Source organism: Aspergillus lucknowensis (assembly GCF_044049455.1).
Source record: "Aspergillus lucknowensis strain CBS 449.75 chromosome Unknown BJX67scaffold_11, whole genome shotgun sequence".
Lineage (NCBI taxonomy): Eukaryota > Fungi > Ascomycota > Eurotiomycetes > Eurotiales > Aspergillaceae > Aspergillus > Aspergillus lucknowensis.
This window is the reverse complement of record NW_027263555.1, coordinates 289,040-312,648: the sequence shown is the minus strand read 5'-3', so window position 1 is coordinate 312,648 and position 23,609 is coordinate 289,040. Positions and strand designations below refer to the sequence as shown.

Genomic DNA, 23,609 nt, shown 5'->3' with positions numbered 1-23,609 from the left:
TATTAATAGAAAAGAACTTTCTGCTTTTCTTAGTATATATAACCATAGTATGAGGGAAGGAGTGTGGGACAGCAGTGTTTAAATTAGGGTTTCCTCCCAAGTCAATGGCCAAGAATCCAATGCTTGTTAATATGACGCAGATCCGTCAATGATCGGCCAGCCATCTCCTGATTTATGATGTCTATCGGTTATTGCAGAGATATCATTTCCATTGCTTACTTGACACTAGCAACATAAAAGTCTCCAAGAGGGCAAACGCATTCACGGGGGTTGAATGGGTATTGATTCGCCCTCCAACGCTGGAGAAAGCAAACCTATATGTATAGCGTTCTGGTGACCCAATCTAATTGTATCGCCATTATGCTATCGCAGAACTTTCTAACTATTCAAAATTGCAAAGTCGTATTGGTCGGAAGCAAGCTCCAAGTCCGCTCCTAAGTCTTCTTCCGGTCCACTCACTTTGTCCGGGTCTTCTTCCAGGAAAGCTTCGAGCAGCTCGGCTGCCTCCCAACCGGAGCCTCGATTATCTGATGCCATTATCCAATGGCTGTGTTGTGATAAACGCACGTTGGTAACGTCCTGCGTCCGCCAGGTTCGCAGAATCACCTTCTTCAGTCGAAGGGCAAATATCTGCTCGCCCGGGACAATGCAGCTGCGAAACCCGTTTCGAGACCGTTCATGACTCGCCGATAGTGCAATTTCACCCATCCCCTCTAGCGGTACGTTGCTGACAGGGACAGCTACTCCACCGCGATGCTCGGACTCATGCGCCAGCCCCGCCGAAGTGGCGGCGTCGAAGAGGGTGTGGAGTCCGACAACAAAGTATACACAATAGTTCCCATCCTCGATCTGCTCCTGAAGCCATGTCCGAACCTGAGCCTGTTCGCACAGCTGACGAAACCAGAGTGTTGGCTTTCGCAGGGTGTAAATGCGCCCTCTGTGCGCGGTGAGGCTGAGATTCGCCTGCTTGGTACGCTTTGAGGCCCAGCTAGCAATTTGGGCGAGCAGTGCCTGAAAGGTAGTGCCTGCATTGTCTTCAAAGAAGCCGGCGAAGTTGTCCACATCCTTGACTGTGAAACTATCAGGTTGTAAAGGCAAGACGCTCTCTAGCGCGTCGAGCTCTATATCCTGGATGTTCGGTATCAAACTGGCCAGTTGAACATCCTCTTGTGAGAAAAAGGAGTGCCCGAGGATTATCTGTGGTGCCATCTCCGCGATCTGGACTGTAAGGGTTGGGAAGAGTAATTTCCAAGGTTGATGGTCGTACGGAACAAGAGAGGGAGGAATGAGAGTTAAGGCCGGATGGACCAGCGGGAAAAACACCCTCTGTTGCTGCGCAACAAAGGGACAGGGATATTATCGCTGCGCCGCGAGACAACAACAGGGGTAAGGTTGCTGCGCCCCAACAAGCAACAGGGATGATGGCAATTCATCCCGTGACAATAGCAACATTGCGTCCCCGCGCGGCTGCAAGGTCTCTTGCCTTCTTATTCAACTCGAGCGACTATTGCAGATATCCTAACTGTCCATAATTGAAGGATGGAGGGTTCTGTTCAGGACAATTCACCTTTGGCCGCTCATCTGGGCCGTGAAGGCCGCGCATTGATGCGCGAGTATCGCATGACTGGGGATACTGACTATCTCAGTGATGCAATCGATATAGCGCGACAAGCGCTGGAAAATAGTTACACCAACGAGCGGGCTATCTATCAGAATGATCTCGGTTCACGACTTCGAGAACGGTTTGAAGCATGCGGCAATGCAGTCGATATTTCAGAAGCTATTGACCTAGTCGAGCAGTCATCACAGACCATCAGTAAGCCTTCCTTAAGAGCGGTTGTGCTCAACAACCTCGCCACCTTTCTTAGCGACCGATTCGAGTTGAGTCAGGACGTTGATGACCTTGAACGTGGCATTACTGCAGCAAATCATGCCCTCACACTCAGTGTGTCAGGTACCAGCTTCATGGCCGTATGCATCAACACTCTCTCTACAATTTACGGCTACCGGTACACAAAATACGGGAATATCGAGGATTTGGAGACTGCAACGCGAATGGCCCAAGGTGCAGTAGACATGACCGCCCACGACGACGAAAACCTGGCAATGTTCCAAGCAAATTTGGGAATCTGCTATGAACGGCGGTTTGAAAGGTCGGGGCATCCGCCCGATATCGAGAAGGCTGTCAACTATGCCCGAGCGACTGTCGATTCCGCCGGCGCTGATGACACAACAGAACGTTCACTGTATCTGAAGAATCTTAGCAATTCGCTGGGGCGGCGATACATGATTACAGATAATATTCAGGATATCGAGGATGCCATTGATTGTGGTATTGAAGCTGCTAATTTGATCCTGGGTCATCGAAGATGGCCAGAATTGCTGCACACCATCAGCCTTCTCCTAGAGGACCGCTTCCTGCGGCAAGGGGATATGATGGATCTGGATGAGGCAATTAGGCTCGAAGAGGAATGTATCACATTTATCACCTCCCTCACTAGGGACGACCCTCGGATCCTCACCCATAAGGACCAGCTCGCCGTTTTATATGGGACGAAGTATGATTTTAGTGACGAGATGAGCGATTTGACCAGATCCATAGAGCTGGCGCAGACTACTCTAGACGCTGCGTGCGTTGACAATAGCCCTGACGTGGCGCAGTTCAAGGCGCACATGGCGTCAGGCCTGGCACGCCGCTTCGAGCGTTTGGGTGCGATGGCAGACCTGGATCGAGCCCTGCTTCTGGGGCAGGAAAGTCTAACTCGAGTAGCAGAAAATGATCACCGGCGAATTGATCTGCTCTTGGATCTGAGTGACTTACAGTACGCCAAGTACCAGAAGTCGGGGGTCATGTCCCATTTTGAGTTAGCATCCACGCTGGCTCGTGAAGCAATGAGCATCGAAGTGCCTGATGGCTGCGACCGACCACTTAGGCTGTGTGCAATCAGTCGCCGGCTCCGAGAGAGGTATACTGTCACAGGAAGTCAAATCGATATTGACGAATCAATCCACCTAGCCCAGAGGGCAGTTGGCCTGGTTTCGGCAGAACATCCTCTTTCTGCATACTGCCTTTGGCACCAAAGTCTTGCATTTGAAACGCGGTATCGAGTTCAGGGGTCCCTTTCAGACCTGGAAAAGTCTATCCGTGTCTGTCAGGAAGCGCTTGCTGCGACCTCACTCGGGCGCTTCGATCGGTTCGAGATGCTTTACAGCCTAAGCATGCAGCTTACGCTCCGGTATGAGCAGCTGGAAGCACTAGTTGATCTGGAGGAGGCGATCCAGCTAATGGAGGAGAGTATCGCGGACGCACCAAATAGTCACCTTAGCCGTGTGGCGTGTTTGAAAACTCTGAGTGACCAACTCGGGTACCTTTTCGAACGCAATAATGACATGTCAACCTTAACGAGAGCAATCGGTGTTGTGAATGAGGCCTTGGAGGATTACACTTCCGAAGACACAACAAAGTCCACCTTGTTGAATAGCCTTGGGCTGCGCTTGAAATCGCGCTACGGTGCCACGGGCGCCGTGGGTGATCTGAAAGCAGCAATCGGTGCACAGCGCGATGCCGTCAGAATCATTCCCGGCGAAGACCCGGAACGGAGCGTCGTTCTCTACAACCTCAGTGTCAACTTGGCTGATCTTTTCCGGCAGACTGAGGAGGTACCGGATCTTATCGAGGCTTCACGTCTGGGGTGGATGGCGATCGATGCTGCGCCTGAGAGTCATCCTAATCGCGCGATGTATTTAAATGCGGTTGGCATGCTCTTGAAAGAGCACTCCCATCTCACTGACAATCTTCTAGTAGAAGGTCGAACATCTGCCGATCTATTTACCGACGGCCTTCGTCACAAAAACTCGCCTCCTTTGGATCGTATCAAAGCTGGAAAAAATGCCTTTTACTGCTACGCCGGACATGAGGCGTGGAATCTGGCTTACTCAATAGCGCGAGAGGTCGTTGACCTTTTCCCTTTGCTTATACCGCGCTGGATGAGCCGAGACGATCAGCAGCATTTACTGAAAAATATATCTCGTTTCACGTCCCTGGCGGCATCTGCTGCACTTCAAATAGACGAGCCGCCAGCGAGTGCACTACAGATACTGGAGGCTGGAAGAGGTGTCATCGCTGGCTTTACCATCGATCTCAAGGCCGACATCTCCAGCCTGGAAGAATTACACCTTGCACTATATCAAGAGTACACTCAACTTCGTCAGCGGATTTTGCTGCCCAGCGCCTCGTCCTTGCGGCGTGCAACAGAGAATATCCCATCAACCGTTGGAGCGAAAGGTCGCCGGAAGTCACTTATGCGCCCCCAGTCGGGCCGTATAATGACCACGTGCCCCGAGCGCGCAGAAGATTTGAAGACCCTAAAAGACCTAGAGAACAGAATCCGTGCGGTCCCGGGGTTCGAACACTTTCTTGAACGGCAATCCGAACAGGACTATATCTCGCTCGCCAGATCCGGACCAATTGTGGTATTCAACGCTACCGAACACCGAAGCGACGCGATTATTATCACCAGCACCAAGATTATGACTCTTCGATTAACGAATCTCTACTTGAACGATCTGCGGGTTAACATTCCAAAGGTGATCGGCAAGAATCGGCTTTCGAAAGGTGCGCCCAGCACGAGGAAAGAACGCAACCAAGAGCTTCAAGGTATCCTATACTGGCTGTGGGAAACTGCTGTTTTCCCGGTTCTTGGAGAACTACACTTCCATGCTCACATCCATGGTCCGAACACTCCCTTACCGCGCGTCTGGTGGGTTGCAAGTGGCTATATGGGACTCTTCCCTATGCATGCAGCTGGCGATGGGAAGGGCACGACAACAATGGATTATGTCGTCTCTAGTTACATTTCAACTCTACAAGCACTCAAATACTCCCAGGAGAGGCAGGGTCAGCGGGCCCATGAGGCCGGCACCAGAATGCTTGTCGTCTCTGCACCAGAGAAAGCTGGCCAGGCGGATCTAAACACCAAAGCGGAGATGCAATCAATAAGAGATGGATTAACGAACACCGTATCATACAGCATACTGGAGAGACCCACGAAAGAGGAAGTGCTCCGAGAGCTTCCGAGCAGCCACCTAGTCCACTTCTCATGCCACGGAGAAGCCAACCCAACAGATCCCTCACGTAGCGCTCTTGCGCTGTCACGAACAGTGGAAAAGGACGAGAGCTCAGTTCTCACTGTGAGAGACCTAGCAGGAATTGACCACCAGAAGGCTCAGCTCGCGTATCTTTCTGCCTGCTCAACGGCCGAAAATACGTCGGATGCTCTCTTAGATGAGGTAATTCACGTTGCAAGTGCTTTCCAGCTCGTTGGTTTTCCTCATGTTATTGGCACGCTTTGGGAGATCGGCGATAGAGCTGCTGTTGAGGTATCTCGTCTTTTCTACGGAGGATTGGGTCGTCGGATGGATGCAAGCGGTGATTTGGGTAAGACTGTTGCTTACACGCTGCATGAGGCGCTTCATTACCACCGGAATTCCAAACGAGCCAAGAAAACTAATGACGTGCTTTCTTGGGCTCCGTTTATTCACATGGGCCCCTGATATACATTGGAAACGAGACTGGCAGGCAAAGGGTCGTAAGCTGGAAACCAGCGACAAAATGGATGCAGGAATGGATTTACCTTTACTTACGCATGCTTTTGTAGGTTGAAAAAAAGGACTCTACTATGCGTGCACTGCTAATGTGAGCTTCACAACCGCACACAAGCTGTTCCTCTAAATGTATAATATTCATCTACTTCTTTTTAGTAAGGGTGCAGCAGCTGTACACTTTGATTTACTTAACTAGATAGTATCTTAATATATATATAAAGTTTTTTAAGATGTATACAAGTTTATAAACTGCAAGTACCATCGCGATAACACCATTATCGCGCAGGCCGAGCATCCTCATCGGTTCAAAATCCATTATGTTAAAGTTAAGGTCTTGAATACAACCTCTGCCATAAACAAATACTGTGTACGCAGCTTTCCTATATCAAATCAACGATGTCTTTCATGCTTTCGTCGGGGATGATGAGCGTTGGGATGTGTTGTAGTTTCGCGTCCGTTCGTAATGCAGTCAGATACAAGTCAGATAGATTATGAACATTCAATGTTTTTCCAGAAGTAAAGCGAAACCCATTTGAGGAGGGATCATAGGTATTATCATGTAAAGAGTTCTGGAAAACCTCCCAGGGTGGAATGTTTCCAGTGCCATCCAAAATACAAAGCGTCACATAGTTCTTTCCACCCGTCTCCTGCTCATTGCAGGGTGCGACCTGGGTAAGTTGAGGGTCTATCAATAATAGCCTGGCATCGTCCTCTGCTATCTTTTTAAGCCATTGATCGTTTTTGAAGATTTTAGGAAAGAAGCTCGTCACTGCGGGGCGGAACAGGTTTCGACCTGTGGTGTATGGCGACTCCTTTTGATATAGGTCATTCAAAACGCTGCTGCTAACGCGAAAGTCATGTCTAGAGTCTGCGGCTAGCTTTAGGTCACTCTCTATGAGCATCAGACGAGGCCTGAAGAAGGTTATACTTAAGGGAGGGATGAAGGTCATGCAGATTGAGGTAGGGTAGTTGTCGGACGATTCTTGATGACTTTCCATATCCAAGACCTGCTAAGTCCGGTGCGTGCGACTTGGGAATATATAACAGCGTTTCCCCGGTCAGCGTTGGAGACAAAGTCACGTCCTGTGCCCGTCTTATTCAACCATCCGTTGTCTCCATTTTCCCTATGCAAAATGCCATGGACCCTAGAGACAAGCTCTTGAAACATACACTCCGGGAAATCTGGCTATGCAGTAAGGATTTCCTGCACCCACCTGACATGAATTGAGTACTTGTCCCGGAATCTGGGACTCCATCTTTAAAGATAAGATCCGGCTCGAATTAACATTAATATTTAATAGATCCTCGCCAGACCTTCTGAGATCCGACTTAGGCTGTTTTCGTCTAAACAGAAAACTCGATAATAATGCGATGAGGCCCACCTTGCTGGTCACGTAGCAAGCTGACTTGAATATGGCAATACCAAGGGTTGGGAATGACCTGAGGGTGGTTGGTTGTTAGGCTAGCAAGCTACAGGAAGAATACTAGTTTGATATAGTAACAATCATGGCCAAACTTCTTCTTCGTTATACTGACCGTGGTCTCTACAACCTTAGTCAAGTCCTTAACATCTATTAGAGGCTTATCGCGCCCTTTTAAGGGTAGTTTGTATTTCTTAGCTAGCTATTAAATTACCTAGATATTATAGTGCATCAGCTCCAGGTCCTATACAGGATAATAAAAAATTGTTTGTATTATAGCTCTGTTCTTCTAGGAAGGGCGTGTCTAAATATACACGATACATCTGGCAGTTTATTTGTTTTATGATCTTGTTTGAAGTTTCTTTTTTATACCAGGTAAAACCCTTCCAAAAGGTATCAAGTGAGCATGTACATTTTTTACCTGGAGGCCTACTCCCTTCCTTTCCACGTGTTATATTGAGGACCCAGTCCAGGAAGGAATACATGATTGAAAACAATAGGCATACAAATTCCTCTTGGAGGTCTTTCCAAAGAAAGATGTAGAATCTATGGAGACTAGAGTCAGGCAAACAGGTATCAGTAATCAAAGAGATACACTATACTATAACCACTTCTCTTCTGCCCAATTGAGTAGGGCAGTGGTATCCTTTCCATAGTCCTCCTTGATATAGTTCGTCTCGTCAAAGTTTGCAAGTAGCTGGATATAGAACTCTGGTAGATAGCTTGTCATCTGCAAAGAGAAGTGCTGTATTACTAACATCTTTGCTCTGGAAGCCCTCGGCTTTAGTACCATTAATGGTAGAATGCTTTTTAAGGTATCCCTCCTGTTTTAGGTATCTGTGCTACTAAACACTCTGCCATGGATTGGGGAAACCAGTAGAAGAATTAAAGACTCGGGTGTATGTAGCAACAGAGAGACAGAAGGGCGCCGAAGGGAGCGGCGACCGCTTACAATAGCACTGTTGAGAGGGCGCCATTTTTGGGACGTTTCAGAGACCCACAGCGAGGTGAATGGGAAGTCAGTATTGGCTGGCCTCAGAAGAAGTGTCTGCCTCGAGAGATACTGCACTGCGGACAAATGAGGTTTGGGTGGGTCAATGATCAGTGCTTGGCGGTGCGTGAACATAAAGTGGCAGCGACTGTTGTTGGTTGTCCATCTGCCATGGCTTCAAGTTTAAAACAGTAAACTATAGACTGAATAATCTTATCTATATAGAACCGGCCTACAAAGAATGAAAAGACTGTGTCCCAATCAGCATTGCTCTCAATTTAACATCAATTACATTAATATAATTCTTCTGTCAGAGACGTCAAAAATCCCATCCGGGCAATCCTTGAAGTCAGGATAATCAACGTAGAGTTTTTACAGTGACTTTAGGACAGCCAATGTGATGAGGAAATAAAGAGCAGGTACGAGTTCTGGGGATAGCTGGGGAAACATATCACACCCCGAGTGTATTTTTGCCCATTCCTCTCTGCCCTCTGGCTGGGCCATGATGCTCTGTATAAAGTCGTGCCCAATATCGAATCGTATTCCATCCGGATTTGTCAGGTTGTAGTCGTTATCTAGAATTAAAAAGTAAAAAAGTATTCTTGAATCTCGGGATGGACCGACAACGGAGCAAGGCAAGACTTACACCAACTTTCGTCGGCCTCTGGATGAGGTCCAACAAGGCCAACCCACCCCTTCCCAAGAGGTGTTATGGATGCAGCAACATCACCGTTGCTCGAGTACGTTCCCAGAACAATAGCAGATGTATTTCGCGCCAACTTCATCACAGCTCCATCCTGGAAGTATAACCAGCGGCCGTTCTGCCGGTGACCTTTCCGCGAGCCCGTCTGGAAGTGCCAGTCGACTTGGATAACAGTGTCACTGTCATTTGTAACTTGTGCTTTTGGCTGTGTGATTTCTTCATCAGTGTCAGAACCAAGAGGCAGAAGCTCGAAGCCAGGACCGCTGCCCGCTAGGAATGCCCCAAGACAGAATCCAGCATATCGGCCACCGCGAGCCACGAAGTCTCGAAGAATATTTTTGTACTTTTTAGTTCCCACCCACGCTGGGTCGAGATCTGGAAGGAGATCAGCGCTGCTGGAGAAAGGAAGAGATTCTGGAAAGCCAGAATTAACATACCGCCACCACCTGGCTGGGCGTAAAGCTGAACACCTCCCAAGGATGTTGCAGTTATGTCGACCTCCTCCTGGGGACCCGCAAACTTGACATCGAAGTTGGAAGGTGAAGACTTGAGGAGAGCAGCGACTGCCTCGGGACAGCCATCGCATGCGGCTGGCCCGCGATAGACTAATGCTTTTGGTCGTGTGGCTGGCTGACCGAAAGTCACTTTGCCTACAAGGAGGGTGGTGATAAGAAAAGTAGCTCGCATTTGCACGCAAATCCAGAAAGAAGGCCTTTTGTCAAGACAACGATGTTGGAGGAGAGCAGTTGTGGAGATTCGAAGGCCACGTATCGCCAGGCACCAGTTTTTTGCTCGCAGCCGCATACGATCATCAGCACGAATTTAAGCTTTATGGATGATCCTTCGTATCGAGCCTCCTTATAATTCGCTGCGGTCAACCAAACTTCCATCCATCCAGAACATGGGTGCCGCGCTTGACTTCCGCAGGAATGTAAAGGGCACAGGCAATTGTGACGCTCTGTCCGAAAGTCTGTCTTAGTCACAATACAGGTGAGTTCAAGATTAATTACTTAAAAATAGACGTAATATATTTTACCTGATAATAAATCAATATTATTCTATAAAATTTGGATATTAAGATTTGTAATGAATCTGGGATGTACCCTAGAGGATGATATGGCTGCAGATCAACACCTAGTTTAGGTTATAAATATATAATAATACTGTCCGAGAGCCTTCTTGGCTTATTTTTTAGCTAAGTATATAATTTCTAAAACCTAAATTTTGTAGGCCTTTATAATGCGTTACTACTATGGTAATCAGGTTGCAAGCAAGCATTGTAATCTATCCCATTCTGCTGATTGGGTATGGCTGCATGTGCCCCTTCAGTGGTCATGTTTATTGAATCTCGAGGTTTCACAGCGCCTAGAATACTCTGCAAAATTCCATAAAATTTACCAGTAGGTACCCAACCCTGAATCACAACCAAAAGCATCGACGGAACGTGGCAATTCCAATCCGTCCTGACAACAAAGGAAGCCAACCTTGGGCGCCAGGTCTGAGATGTGTTTGCAGCTTCTTCAAACATTCTCCTCGAGTTACCAGGTGCTTCTACAATTGTCAAACTATACCAACATGAAATACAGGCTTGATGGCCAGACTGGATCGCTGGACCTGCCAGATGCGACGAAAAAGACAGGATTTCACCGATTCTTCGTTTTTTACCCATCCTGACCGCCACCTCCCGTCGCCGGCGGAGGTGCGAACGCTATCCGGTGACGTTGGCGAAATCCCGACGTCAAAACTCGTAACTTTTGAACACTTCGATTTGATCCTTAAATTTGGGCTTCATGTTACTCTTCTCGAGGCAGTCAACCTATGGATGGTCCACAGGGTTTCCAAAGACCGGGTTCCCGTCCCGGAAGTTTTTGGCTGGCGTGTCGATGATGAAGGCTGTGTGTTCATCTACATGGAACTTGTCAAAAGGCCAACATTACGAAAGCACTGGAAGACTCTTGATAATGCTGGAAAGAAAGTGATTTGCAACCAGCTATCAAAGACCGTGCAGTCTCTCCGCCGGCTAGAGCAAGACCCCTCTGATCAATTTATCGGTGCGCTCGACCACACGCCCCATCAGAATTGGATAAACTGCTAACACAATTGATATAGGCTCGATCAATAAAGAGAACCTGCATGACTATGTCTTCACAGTCCAGCCAAAGATGGGTCCGTTTCCTACCGTCAAAGATTTCAACGACCAATTTGCTTTGTTACACCAACTGCGCTTTCCAACGAGATACGAGGATCCGAATCGATGCCACATGCCAGATAATGTCGACATCAAATTTACCCATGCCGATCTACATCGATCAAACATCATTGTTTCTTGGTCTTCGAGCACCTCCTCTTCTTTCTTCCCCTGCAACAGACTCCGTCCGGCTCGTACTCGTAGACTGGGAATCAGCAGGTTGGTCCCCGGAGTACTGGGAATATTGCAAAGCTCTCTATACGGCCCCCTACAAGGACGAGTGGCGCAGGGACGGGTTTATTGACGGTGTGATTCAACCATGGGATGTTGTTTTTCTTGTTTGGTCAGAATACTGTATGGCCATGGGAGCCGTCTAGGTCAATATTATCTCCTATTTTTCTCGCAGTACGAGCCCTTTATATTTCATGATCACGACATGGTCGAATGCAATATACCCCTCAAAAATGTCCTGTAAGATCAAAGCCTTTCCGCTACGGGGGAAGGGGGCCGGCGCTACTTCTTGGTCTCATTTGTGCAAATGTGACTTTCCCCGCTAGCTCGGGCGTATAGGATTCGGGCGCGTGAACAGGGGCCTGGATTACCCTGAAGGAAGACTAAATAGGGCGACAAGCCGCCCACGCAGCACCTCGTGAACACCATTGCGGCTGGAATATCGCACAACCCTTGATGCGTGAGCAATCCGAATGATAGAAGGGTAGCCGAGGGCGTGCGTGCTCAAATTCCATGAGCGCCAACAGCGGAACCGCGAAATTCACGCCTGTCCTCCAGCAAGCTGAGAACCCCCAGCCTCCTGAGTCCTGATCATAAAACTAGTGTCGCATCCACGCAGCCGGGTCGGTCCGTCCGAAGTCCAGCTGGTCGTGTTATTCCCCGAGCCAATAACGTGCGCGATTTAATCTCGCGAACCTATCCCCCCTTGTCATCCGGGTAGGGATGTCGATCCCACGGGCCTTCCTGCTTGAGAGGAGGTTTCATGTGGCGTGCTGCAGGGGGTCCGACCAGAGCCCCAAGGGCCAGGGACTTCAGATCATAACATCCCCACGGTCTCCCTCCTGGATTGTCTGGGGTCAGTCAGGATTTTGTGTGCCAGCAAAGGTAAGTCCGGTAGGTAGGTAGGTAAGGTAGGTGCAATGCTGGCGGCACAGTTCGTCCAGTTCCAGAGCCTACGGCTCGAGGACCCTGCAGACGGCAACGGGAGGTGCGCTGTCTTGCGTGAGATCGAAGGCCGCTGCCGCACGTCGATTTCGCTGGACGCTTTCGCAGAGATACAGGAGCTCCATGAAAAGCTCGCCAACCACGATGCGAGCGACGAGGTCGATCGAGCTGGTATTATTGAACGCATCGCCAGACTTCGTCTTTGTGAGAATCACATCGAAGAGGACAAAATCGCTGCTGCTGTCCTTCAGTGGACGAACGATATGAACCTCCCTGCCGCCGTCATCGCCGCGCCTCGAACCCCGATGAGCAAGAATAGCAATGACCAAATCGAATTCGAGAATTATACCACCCCGAAGTCCAAGACCAACCCCCACAATCCCATTCATATTGACCGGAAAATAAGGAGCGCGCTGGCGCGGAAGATCGAGGACAAAGGCAAGCAAGTTGGCCATGTGTATGTGTTTAGCTACAAGCGGGCAAAGGGCAAGTTCAAGATTGGCCATGGCCAGGAACTCACACGAGTCACGGAAGATCACGCGAGATGCTATCCCGGGCTTGAGTTGCATTGCTTTGCCGAGTGTCCGAATGCTCGCCTCGTGGAAGGATTAGTCCATGAGGAGCTGCGTCAGTTTCGGCGCACGCATAAATGTCTGGACTGCCCTAACAACCAGGGAAAGGATAAAATGCACACGGAGTGGTTCGAAGCTCCATTGAAAGATATCCTGGATAGCGTCACTGCCTGGTCTCTGTACGCGCGTATGTTTTACACTACGGGCGTTTCCGTCGACGGCACGGCTCAGCACATCCCGAGAGAAGGCTTCTCAACTCGCGACGATAGATGGCGCCGATGGGCGCTGGCGGAGACCATGAGATGGATGGATGGAAAACCGCTTCGGGGTTCCGCCATCCCCGATCCATATGTACCTCCCGAACCCAACGTGGGCAAGGCTCTTGACGACTCTGCATCCGAGGCCTCTTCCGTCTTCTCAGATGGCGGCCGCTCAGATACCCCGGGCACAACTCCAGGCATAACGCCTTTGATGGATCCCGAGTCGGCTGGTGATAAGCGTGACTATTATTCTCTCTCGCCAGCTCCTGCTAGGAGGCGGACTAGCTCCGGGAACCTGCTTGACGAAGTCAAAGACGAAGATGAATACGACCTCGATGGGATTGGCAAGCCCCTTAACAGAGCTTTGTTCAAAGCCTCTGATAAGAGACCGCAATCGAGAAGAGAGACCAGCAGAGCAGACTCAAACAAAGATACAGGTTCAAATGCCCTTAAATTGATTGACCACGGCGTGCGGAGCGTGCTTAAAGACATACCCAATCGGCCCGTCCAGCCGGGTACCGTATACCTGGTCACGCACCCTACAGAAAAGGCATCCAAAATGTCGTTGCGTCATGAGGGTTCACGTCGGGAAAAGAGACTCTGCAAACTAGAACCATCTCTGATGCTTGAATGCACGAATATGCGGGCTATCCAGGACCTGGTGTTGGCAGAATTCGGTGACAAGACAGACCGATATGCATGTGGCATGGGACGGTGCCAGACGGCACATCTGAACTGGATCAAGGCTCCCGAGGAGGATATCGAGGCTTCCCTGCGGGCTTGGAAAGCGCTTTTCGAGGTTGGCTATGAGACGATTGACTTGCCTCCAGAGAACTTCTCTCAGGGGGCGGATAGATGGCGGAGATGGGCAATCGAAACCGCAGAAAAGCGTAAGAACGAAGGGAAAGGTGGGACAGAAACGAAGCCGCCAACAGGGAGCCAGAGGCCGTCTCTTGAGGATCCTTTTCCCTTTATGAGAGCGGCAACTTCCTTCTTCGCCTGGGGAAACGACTCTAAAGGTGGTGGTCGTGGTGGAGCTCGCAGACTGTTACAGCGCGTGAAAGATAAAGCGCGTAAGAAAGGGGGTTCTCTTTCAGGTGGATCGAGGGATCGGAGATAGAGGGCTGTGCAAGGTTGCCGAGGGATTGCTTTCTCATTATATGTCTTGTTACTCTGTAGGCTCTTCGTGTTCATACCGCATTGTTTTGGTTGGATTCATGGAACTTCTCGTGTTGCTCTCCTATGAGACTAGGTCCGTGCAGGACAGGGAGATCATATTTGGGTACCGGCGATGTATCAAGCCGGAGCTTCAAGAGATACTCTGCATGTCAACAACCGGGTACGGGTTCTTGATATAAGTGTATTGGCGGAGTGCCATGCGAGAAGTGCTGGAAATCAGACTCCATCCAGTCAGCGGCAGAGAAGAACGTTGAGGCGCAAAATCACTTGGAGAAACGATTGCCAATATTCTGAGCTCCTGCAAGACGAGAATTCTGAGAAGCTACTCTCGATAACACTTAACAAATTACTTCACCTTCCGTATATACATACATACATGCATACATATATATTAATATATATATATGTAGACGTCAAACATTCTTGACAACCCCTCAGGCTTCCCCAAACAGCAATGTCCATCTACTCATCATCGCGGATATCGACGACCGTCTGCGTCCACTTACGAGCCTGGACACGACGCTTGAAAAGAATGTCGATTTCACGGTAGGACCGGTCCTTCATCTCTGGAACCCAGTACCAAGCCATCGCTGTACAGATAAAGGCAGTGGCAGCCCAGACGTAGCCGCTCTTGCCGCCCAGGTGCCACTTATCATCGTTGAGCATGTAGCTGGAAAGGAAGATGCAAGGAATGTTGACCACGTAGTAGGCACCTCGTCCAATACCAGTGGTCAGCGGCCTGAGACGAACGGAGGATGTCTCGCCGATGATAACCCAAGAGGCAGGGGCGGGTCCCAAGCAGAACAGGACAGAGACGATCAAGCCAAGCGATGCCTGCGCATTGCTAGCCGCCTTACTCTGGCCGACTGAACCCGCAATACCGAGCGCGACCAAGAATGCACAGTTGATGAGTTGACCGTAGACGTAGATGGTGCGTCGGCCGAGGTATGTGGTCATGATCCAAGAGAGCATGACCATGATCATCTGGAGGGCAGAGGTGATGAGACCAAGGGCAAATGCAGTGTTGTCAACCATGCCGGCCTCTGAGCTGGTGTTAGTCTGCGACTACGAAGTTGCAGGAAGTCGGCTGGACTCACGTTTGAAGAAATAAACCGCTTGGTTGGCAATCAGGTTGCCAGTCAGATTCTGGGATGCGTACACACCACACACAATCAATGTGCGGTAGCAATCGGTGCCTTTCCACAGTTCAATCAGACTGGGCTTCTTCTGAGTCTTCTCCAGCTCGATTGTGCGGCGCATCATTGCGACTGTGTCAGCGGGATTTTCATTTGCGCTCGCGCGTCCAAGGCGTTTGATGGACTTCTCTGCCTCAGCCAGACGGCCCTGTCGTACGAGCCACCATGGGGATTCAGGCGCAATGAAGAGGAGGATCGCGAGGGGAGTAGGGAACATCCACTGGAGAGCAATGGGCATCCTGAGGTGACTGTTAGTACGGTGCTCCATTCGATGGAATCTGCGGAGGGGGGACGAACCTGTACGCGCTGGGATCTGGCTTGGATTGGTAGTGGTACGTGATGCCGCCGACAATGATCGATCCAATCGCCCAGAACATCTGCAGCATCTGCGTCGCGGGGGCTCTCAGCCTCATGGGCACGATTTCGGAACAGTAGGCGGGAGCGTTGGCGATGAAAATGCCCCACGGGATGCCTTCCAGGATCTGGGAGGCGAAAAGTACGCCATTGTTGGTGCCAAAATAGAAGATGAAGATGAATCCGTTCAAGAACATGAGGCCGCCAATGGTTGCCCATCGATATCCAATCCAGCTGGTGATGGGACCTGCGATGAACACACCGATAAAGGCACCGACTGGTCCGCTACACTGGAATGCCGACTGCCATGAAGCTTCGATAATATAATCCTGCGCGACGTCGCTCCATACGCCAAAGTCCCGGGCGAACTGCGCTGTGGCCACGAACTGTCCCATCAAGAAAACGCAGTACGACTCCATAATCTACCGCAGCGTTAGAGAAACGATCCGCCCATCGGAGGCAAGAGCTTACAATGGTGCATGACATGAGGAATGCCCACCAGCTTGCAGCGGGATAGGCCTTGACAGCCTCGAGCACAGTCATGTCATGTTCAGCTTTCTCGGCATTAATGGCGCCGGTTTTGTCGAAGTAGGCCTTCTCGCCGACATCGTCGCCAGATCCGCCCGTCAAGGTGGGCTGCGCCTCGATCTCCGACGCTGAGGTCTGCTTCTCTGTGTCGCTGGTCATGTTGACGGCTTCACTTGCGAGAGGAACGGGTGAATGAGAGAGAGGCCGGCAGGTCAGGGCCGGGGGGTTTCAGAACTTTTATAAGTCCGCTGCGACAACGCGCTTGTAACGGTAATCCCGATGCTAGCTTGATTGGGGTCAAGCTTCAAGCTTTTTACGCCGGACCCTCGGCGCTTGACCTTCTCAACCGAACCGAACCTCATTTCTCCGGGCACCATGTCGCAGCGTGGTCTTTCGCCTCGCGAGAGCTTTCGATCAAGCTTTCCAGAAAGACGGAGGAGCCCTTCTCCTGGCCAACGGTGGCATCTGGGTTGACTGATGGTGTGAACTGATCGAGCGGGGATCTGTATGTATCAGTCGGGAGGAGATGTCCCGGGCCTGCATGCTTCCCACTCGGTTAATTCTACGACGCTGTGGTCGACGGTTCAGGCTGCCACGTCTCTGGATAAATGCGGGAATTATCCTTCTTCATTTGTTCCAGCGGCGGGGGGCCACGCAGCCAGTGTCCCATTCCAGAACGGAGGCCTCAGTTGGAATCCTCCTCCGCGATCTGCAGCCAATCACTCTGCAGTCCGTCTGCTTGTCTTCGTCCAGTCTCACGTCGAACTCCACCAGGGCATATTATCCACCAACCACGCGCCCTTTCCCAGCCTCGGTTATTTCCGAGATGCAACCAATCCCGTCTCGCTGCGGGGCGTTTTCCTGTTGGTTTTGCTCGCACGGCTAATTCCCCAGTGTGGAGGGCCGGGGAAAGGAGGGGGAAATCGCCACCACCTGTCTTGCGTCTTCCCTGCTCTCCCTCTTCCTCTGGTCTGAGACCCCAGCGAGCCAGAGAAGATCGAGGAAAACACCGAGTGGACATGATTGAAGTCTCTGAGTCTGCGATCCTTTGTTTCAACAGTCCCGCGTGATCCTCGTGCAACTGGATGCTGACCCACAGAAGACCGATGGAAGGTTCTGACCTGGGAATGGAAGGGTCCAACAATTTCCGGAACAAATCTTGCAGAGAATCTCAGAGCGAGGAGGCTGACATCCTCGATGATTGCAGACCAATTTTGGTCGGTGTTTGTCCGGCTTGCCGGAGGCTTTCAGGAATGGGAAAAGCATCAATAGCTGCGTATAACCATTGTTTGAGAGAAGCTATCATGGTTCTATATCATCTGGTCAGGTATAGAGCAATATTATTCTTCCAGGGCTACTGTTATCCATAATCATACTTGCATTGCCCTCACGAGCATGTGTTATTTAACAATTCAAATGGCTTTGGCTAACAAAAATCTCTCATCCGTTCGAACAAAATTATGTACGTTCCATCTTGCACGGAAAACGAACCATGGGTGGCGACACAACATTTTGCTCGGCCGTTGACCGACTCTTCCAACTCAGAGACATTCTTCTCATGATTGGAATACCATCCCATCCCCATGGCCCGTTTTGGGCTGGATACTAGGACCTGTAGATTGCCTACTCTGTATTACTATAGGCTCTCTGTGCATGGATTGCAAGCCACTGCTTCAACTTGAACGCCCGCTCCTTGCACCATTTTCGTCGGAAAGGATATGACGACGGGACGGCATTGTCTGAGTTCCTACAATGGGCCTGTCACTGCCCTTAGGAGTCGACGCGTGCAAGATAGCCCATTATTTAGAACGGCGACTCGGCCATCATCGACCACGGACTGCCCCAGAAAGACCGCTACATGGCTTGCGAGGAAGGTCTTTCTTGTGTCCTTGCGAGAGATGTAATTCCCGTGGCCTAATCGTGGAGGATTGGCCAGTACTATTGCTTGACTACCTGTTTTCTCGTTCTTTAACCCTCCCTCTCGTTCACTGTTGTGCTTTTGATCGGAGATGGGGCCGTCACAAATATATATAATCTCAAGATAGCCTGTAGCTTGGAGTTCAACAGTACCCTCCCTAGTCTTAAGTTACTGTCTTACCAAGCTCACCTGGTCACAAATCTCCCTCATCTTAACTCATAAACATTGTATAAACAGCCTCTATCTATCTGGACCTACGCCCAAACCGAACCTGCACATCACCCTTCAACCAGGGACTCCCAACCTTCGAAAAGTCCAGTCCCCCCAACATCTCCGCACTACTCCCCTCTCCCCAAGCAATCTCACACCGGTTCACAATCGTCGAAACAACAGTCTTCGACACCAAGATCGCCATCTTCTCCCCAGGACACCGATGACTCCCCGCTCCAAACGGGATATACCGCAGCTGCCCGCCCTCGTTCATTTTCTTGGCCAGATCGGCATTATCGAGCCACCGTTCGGGAAGATACGTGTCTGGCGTTTCCCACGCGGTGGGGTCGTGGTGCGTCAGGTATGGCGAAATAGAGACGATCGTCCCCTTCGGGATGGTGATCTCGCTGGGGATTGAGGCGACGTCTGTGCGGAGGGTCTTGGGCTTGCGGGCCCAGCGCACGTCGCTGTTCCCTGAGTAGTGCCGGCCGGTTTCTTTGACGAGGGCGTCGAGGAAGGGGGATTTCTCGAGGGAGGTGGTGGCGAGGTCGTCGCGGAGGCGTTGGAGGCGTTCTGGGGATTTCAGGAGCTACATTGATGTCAGTTGAATTTGTCGGGATGTCAGAGGATGGGACTTACCTCTAACAGGGTCCAAGAGATACTCGCCACAGTACTGGTATGCGCCGCGAACATGAGCAGTGTATGGTGAGCCCCGTAGAACCGGCTCAAGTGGGCAGTGGCCGGATCCTGAAGGGTGTATGTGATATAGTCGAGGCTGTTCTTCCACTGCTCAGGGCTCTTCTCTCGCTCCTGGAGTCGGTGCTGGAAGATCTCCTGGACGCGGTCTCGAGATGCCCACAGTCTCCGTGCAGGGCCATGAGGGACCCAAGCAGGAAGGATAGTATGCAGAATACTTCCCACATTTGCCTCCATGGTGTGGAGGAGATCGTAAAGCTCCTCGACATGGTGATCGTAGAAATCCTGGCCCATCAGGCAGCGAACAATAATCTTGTGCACGAGGAAGGAGACCTCCTCGAACAGGGCGACGGAGTCTTTATCGGCGGTGGTGCGAGCCCAGGCGTCGACAGACTTGACGGCCTCCTCCTCGGCGACTTGGGCGTAGTAATCGAGCGTCGCCTTGCGCGAGATGCCTCGACTCAGGGAGCCGACCATGCTGCGGAGCTGGTCGAAGTAGCCGGGGATGACGATTTTATTGAGGAACAGGCCCATTCCGTCTCCGAAGGACCAGACATCCTGCGGCTGTCAACTGGTATTCGTCATAGGGCACTGAAGGTAAGACCTCTCTTGTTTCGAGATATTCTTTGTTCAGTTGAGGGCTGCGCAGCCAGATAGTTTTGCCAAACAGCATGGGCACCGTAAAGCACTCGCCATGGCTGCTGGTGGCCGTCGAGATGAACCCAACAGGGTCAAGGCTGTACTTCTGGAGATTTCCTAGAATCGGAAGCCCAACCGTGACAGAGGGGATTTTCTCCAAGCGCAGAAAATACCGAAGGGCAACTCCAGCAAGAAAGACGGTCAACAGGCTGGCGGCAAGAGAGCCAGCGTTGTTGACGGCGATCAGTTGGACCTCGTGGGCTAACATTGCAAGAATAGCTTGGGAAAACCTGCGCTTTTGCCGAAAAGCAAACCAAAGACTCAGACGGCCCGAAACCTCTTGTGTTTTTATCTTTCCACGCAGATTGGGGCTGGTGATGCATGCCATGCCGCGACGTGGAAAATCTCCGGCGGCCGACGGAGCTCAGCTTTATGCCCGCTTTCATTTATATACACGACACAGAGGCTCGCGCCTCAATCAGGACGCATAGTTGTCACGCTCCTAAAGTTGTTTTTGCTTGGGCTGTCTTGAACAGCATACCAATGGCAACCAAAGAACCCGTTGTTGAGACGACGCCCGAGACCAAATTCGAGGCAGATGCCGGGCCTCCAGATGGCGGCTCCCGCGCATGGCTGGTCGTGGTCGGGGGCTTCTTGACGTACTTTGTGACATTCGGTACGTCTCTCGAAGGAAAAGAGGTAACGAGACACTGACACACTGCAAGGCCTCCTGAATTCCTTCGGCACATTCCAAGCCTACTATGGCGAGACCCTGCTCCCAGGCCGCAACGCCAGCGAAATATCCTGGATCGGCTCGCTGCAGCTGTTCCTGCTCTTCATCGGCGGCCTGGTCTTTGGCCCTATATTCGACACCAAGGGGTCGAAGATCCTGTTCATCCCGGGGACGCTGATCTTCTCCCTGTCCCTGATGATGGCCAGCCTCTGCAGGGAATACTACCAGTTCATTCTCGCGCAGAGCATCCTCTTCGGCATTGGAGACGCGATGCTCTTCTATCCCACGATCTCTGCAATTCCGCATTGGTTCAGGGAAAAACGAGGTCTGGCGATGGGCACAGTCGTTGCTGGGTCCTCTCTGGGTGGAATCGCATGGCCCCTGATTATGGAACGACTGTTCGACGTTGTCGGATTCCCATGGACACTCCGGATAGTGGGCTTCATTAGTCTCGCCCTTCTAGCCCCGGCCTGCTTCATGGTCGTGCCACGGCTACCGCCGGGGAAATCGGGAGGCGTCCCCAAGGAGGATTTGATCGCGAGTCTGAAGGACCTGCGATACTGGCTTACCGTGGCCGGAATGCTGTTCGTGATGTGGGGGATGTTCATTCCGTTCTACTATATCCCGCTGTTTGCTATAGACAACGGTGTCGACTCGACCTATGCGAATACGCTGGTCTCGATCCTGAACGTTGGATCGTTCGTCGGACGTATCGTCTCTGGTGCACTCGCGGACAAAATTGGAAAGTAAGTGTCGCATGAATCCATACAGCCGAGGGTGGACAGCAGCTAACGGGTTAGATTCAACATGGCTATCGTGTGCTCGCTCCTCTCCGCGGCCCTTATCCTCCTCCTCCACTGCATCCACACGGAGGGCGCGATCACGGCCTTCACTTTTCTCTACGGGTTTGCCTCTGGTGGCCTGATCTCGCTCCAGTCCGCCTGCGTTGCGCAAATCACGAAGAATATGCGGATAATCGGGATCATGATCGGGGTCATGATGGCCGTCTGCTCCCTGGGAGCCCTAACAGGGAATCCTATCGGCGGTGCCCTGGAATCTACGCCGTCGGGGACGGTGCCCGCGTGGGTGGACTTTGCGGGAGTCATGATGTTTGCAGGGACAGTGCTCCTGGTCGGGGCTCGACTGTTGATTGACTCTGGTCCGCTGCGTGCTATCTAGCTGGGGAAGAAAAGCTCCGGATACGAGGTCCGCGAGTTTAATTTTGGCTCTCATGGAAATGTGATGGATGCAAGTATGAAATGTAAATACGAGGCTCATACCAAACTGCCCGACGGATTGCGGTGATTTAATGAGATACATGGCAAGCGAGATTCTTTAAATTGAAGTAGATTCCTGCCCTCCATGAAGGTATCGCCTATCAGCAATCGTCTTTCTCTTCTACTCTGTTCAACATGCGGCTCCTTTCTCTCGCCCTGCTGGCCACGCTTGCCGTGGCCTCCCCCCATCGCAAGGCTGACCTCGCGGGCTGTGTGGCCGCTGTGTTTGGCGACTCTGCGCCGAAGAGAATCGTCGCGCCAACCAACGAGACCTATCTGGATGCCCGTCTCGGTGAGAAGATCCAGGACGAGCAGCTTCCAGTCCTGATCGCCTACGCGGACGATGCCGAAGAAATCGCCCCCCTGATCCAATGCGCCCAGGCCGCAGGGGTCAAGGCTGTGCCCCGTACCGGAGGCCACAGCTTTGAGGCCTACTCCTCGCTAAACGGAACTCTCGTCATCGATATTGCCCATATCAACCAGGTCCGCGTCTCCGACGACCACAAGTCCGCCGTCGTCGGCGCCGGAATCCGTCTCGGTGCTCTCTACACGGCGCTAAACGAGTACGACACCACGTTCATCGGCGGTATTTGTCCCACCGTCGGACTGGCTGGCTTTCTGGGCTCCGGTGGTTTCAACATGCAGCAGCGCTCACAGGGTCTGGGCGTTGAGCACGTTCTCGCAGCGAAGGTCGTCCTCGCCGACGGAACCACCGTCGAGGCTTCCCCCGAGACAAACTCAGACCTCTTCTGGGCAATCCGAGGAGGCGGCGGCGGCAGCTACGGCATCGCCGTGGAATTCACCCTCTCTCTGACTGCCATCCCGCGCTCTGCGCTCGTCCTCTTGACCTGGAACGACACTGAATCCCGCTTCCCTGCCTCTCAGCGCTACCTCGACTGGGCCCCTAAGCAGGTCCCGGAGTTCATGTCCCAGATCAACGTCTACAGAGACACCGTCCAGGTCCTCGGCTGGCACTACGGCGGCACAGAGGAAGAGCTCACTGCCCTGGTCGAGACATCAGGCCTCCTCGACATCGGCACGCCCGAGGTCATCATCTCCGGAAACTGCAACACGGACAACGCGCGGATCTTCGGATACACAACGACAGAGTGCCAGCCAGACGAGGAAGTCGACGCCAGCATCCTCAACGTCATCCCGGACCCCTTCACGCAGGTCGGCGACAGCCCGCAGTTCCAGTGGAACGAGGACCCGAAGTCAGACTCCATCCCCGTCGCCTTCCCCTGGGAGCGGTTCTACCGGCTCTCCAAGTCCTTCTTCGTGCTCAAGGACCGCCCGCTGACGGACGAGGTGCTGCAGAGCTTGCTCGACCGCATCGCGTCTCTGGACGAGGAGAGCGAGGTCTGGGGCGAGTGGCACGCGTGGAACATCACTGTGCCGTCGAAGTCGGACCACGCGTTTGCGTGGCGCGACCAGGCCTATGCGCATCTGGAGTTCCAGGTCCACGGGGCGCCTGATGATGCGGAGCGCCAGGAGGCGTACGAGGAGTGGTTTGCGGATCTGGAGTCTTACTTACGGCCGGAGGTGGGCGTGGCGAGTTACTCTGGGTATGTGGATGCGGATATCTCGACTGATCCGCTCGAGAGCTACTATGGGGATAATGTGGCGGAGCTGGTTGCTGTGAAGAAGAAGTATGATCCTGAGGAGTTTTTTACGAATCCGCTGGCGATTAAAGCGTAGGTGTGAGTGAGTGAGATGGTGGAAGTGAATGTAGCATGAGGTTATTGATTGCTGTAAATAGAGATATCGAGTTAAGAAGCCATTGTTTACCGACCCTACAAATGAGCATATGAGATGTAGAATCCATTTGCACAACCTACTTCTCTCTATTGTCCTGATAATGGAGTGCGGTTTTGGCAAGCTTGAAAGTTTCCCTTCATCCAACTCAAGCGTAGAACTCTCGATGAGCTGCCTGTATCCAATGTATCAGACGAGATGAAAAATGC

General features: G+C 51.6%; 10 protein-coding genes across 10 annotated transcripts; 5 read left to right on the top strand and 5 right to left on the bottom strand.

Moving 5' to 3' along the window:
• Positions 1 to 241: 241 nt before the first annotated feature.
• BJX67DRAFT_348652 (uncharacterized protein) lies at positions 242 to 1,299 on the bottom strand. Its single transcript, XM_071028671.1, has one exon. It carries the CDS (start codon positions 1,207 to 1,209, stop codon positions 379 to 381), a length of 831 nt encoding a protein of 276 aa, XP_070888017.1. The 5' UTR covers positions 1,210 to 1,299; the 3' UTR covers positions 242 to 378.
• A 176-nt stretch (positions 1,300 to 1,475) lies between these two features.
• On the top strand, positions 1,476 to 5,833 carry BJX67DRAFT_348651 (CHAT domain-containing protein). Its single transcript, XM_071028670.1, has one exon. The coding sequence runs from the start codon at positions 1,540 to 1,542 to the stop codon at positions 5,551 to 5,553; it is 4,014 nt and encodes a 1,337-aa protein (XP_070888016.1). The 5' UTR covers positions 1,476 to 1,539; the 3' UTR covers positions 5,554 to 5,833.
• Positions 5,834 to 7,452: 1,619 nt separating this feature from the next.
• On the bottom strand, positions 7,453 to 7,881 carry BJX67DRAFT_348650 (uncharacterized protein). Its single transcript, XM_071028669.1, has one exon. It carries the CDS (start codon positions 7,816 to 7,818, stop codon positions 7,627 to 7,629), a length of 192 nt encoding a protein of 63 aa, XP_070888015.1. The 5' UTR covers positions 7,819 to 7,881; the 3' UTR covers positions 7,453 to 7,626.
• A 687-nt stretch (positions 7,882 to 8,568) lies between these two features.
• On the bottom strand, positions 8,569 to 9,458 carry BJX67DRAFT_348648 (uncharacterized protein). The gene is made up of 2 exons (XM_071028668.1): positions 9,157 to 9,458; positions 8,569 to 9,094 (listed from the first exon to the last, which is right to left on the bottom strand). The coding sequence occupies exons 1-2, from the start codon at positions 9,404 to 9,406 to the stop codon at positions 8,598 to 8,600; spliced, it is 747 nt and encodes a 248-aa protein (XP_070888014.1). The 5' UTR covers positions 9,407 to 9,458; the 3' UTR covers positions 8,569 to 8,597.
• Positions 9,459 to 10,340: 882 nt separating this feature from the next.
• Positions 10,341 to 11,284, top strand: BJX67DRAFT_371026 (phosphotransferase enzyme family protein; the record flags this gene model as incomplete). The annotated part of the gene is made up of 3 exons (XM_071031011.1): positions 10,341 to 10,770; positions 10,829 to 11,040; positions 11,141 to 11,284. The coding sequence occupies 3 exons, from the start codon at positions 10,341 to 10,343 to the stop codon at positions 11,282 to 11,284; spliced, it is 786 nt and encodes a 261-aa protein (XP_070888013.1).
• Positions 11,285 to 12,058: 774 nt separating this feature from the next.
• Positions 12,059 to 14,035, top strand: BJX67DRAFT_379516 (GIY-YIG nuclease family protein; the record flags this gene model as incomplete). The annotated part of the gene is made up of 1 exon (XM_071032588.1): positions 12,059 to 14,035. One exon carries the CDS (start codon positions 12,059 to 12,061, stop codon positions 14,033 to 14,035), a length of 1,977 nt encoding a protein of 658 aa, XP_070888012.1.
• Positions 14,036 to 14,538: 503 nt separating this feature from the next.
• On the bottom strand, positions 14,539 to 16,430 carry BJX67DRAFT_31760 (putative MFS maltose transporter). The gene is made up of 4 exons (XM_071027256.1): positions 16,116 to 16,430; positions 15,588 to 16,066; positions 15,192 to 15,529; positions 14,539 to 15,137 (listed from the first exon to the last, which is right to left on the bottom strand). The coding sequence occupies exons 1-4, from the start codon at positions 16,329 to 16,331 to the stop codon at positions 14,557 to 14,559; spliced, it is 1,614 nt and encodes a 537-aa protein (XP_070888011.1). The 5' UTR covers positions 16,332 to 16,430; the 3' UTR covers positions 14,539 to 14,556.
• Positions 16,431 to 18,334: 1,904 nt separating this feature from the next.
• On the bottom strand, positions 18,335 to 19,903 carry BJX67DRAFT_379514 (cytochrome P450; the record flags this gene model as incomplete). Its single annotated transcript, XM_071032587.1, has 3 exons — positions 18,335 to 18,889; positions 18,940 to 19,554; positions 19,601 to 19,903. The coding sequence occupies 3 exons, from the start codon at positions 19,901 to 19,903 to the stop codon at positions 18,335 to 18,337; spliced, it is 1,473 nt and encodes a 490-aa protein (XP_070888010.1).
• Positions 19,904 to 20,178: 275 nt separating this feature from the next.
• BJX67DRAFT_387128 (MCT family MFS transporter) lies at positions 20,179 to 21,547 on the top strand (the record flags this gene model as incomplete). The annotated part of the gene is made up of 3 exons (XM_071034184.1): positions 20,179 to 20,311; positions 20,361 to 21,114; positions 21,169 to 21,547. 3 exons carry the CDS (start codon positions 20,179 to 20,181, stop codon positions 21,545 to 21,547), a joined length of 1,266 nt encoding a protein of 421 aa, XP_070888009.1.
• A 233-nt stretch (positions 21,548 to 21,780) lies between these two features.
• On the top strand, positions 21,781 to 23,343 carry BJX67DRAFT_387127 (FAD-binding oxidoreductase; the record flags this gene model as incomplete). Its single annotated transcript, XM_071034183.1, has 1 exon — positions 21,781 to 23,343. The coding sequence occupies one exon, from the start codon at positions 21,781 to 21,783 to the stop codon at positions 23,341 to 23,343; it is 1,563 nt and encodes a 520-aa protein (XP_070888008.1).
• Positions 23,344 to 23,609: the final 266 nt, after the last annotated feature.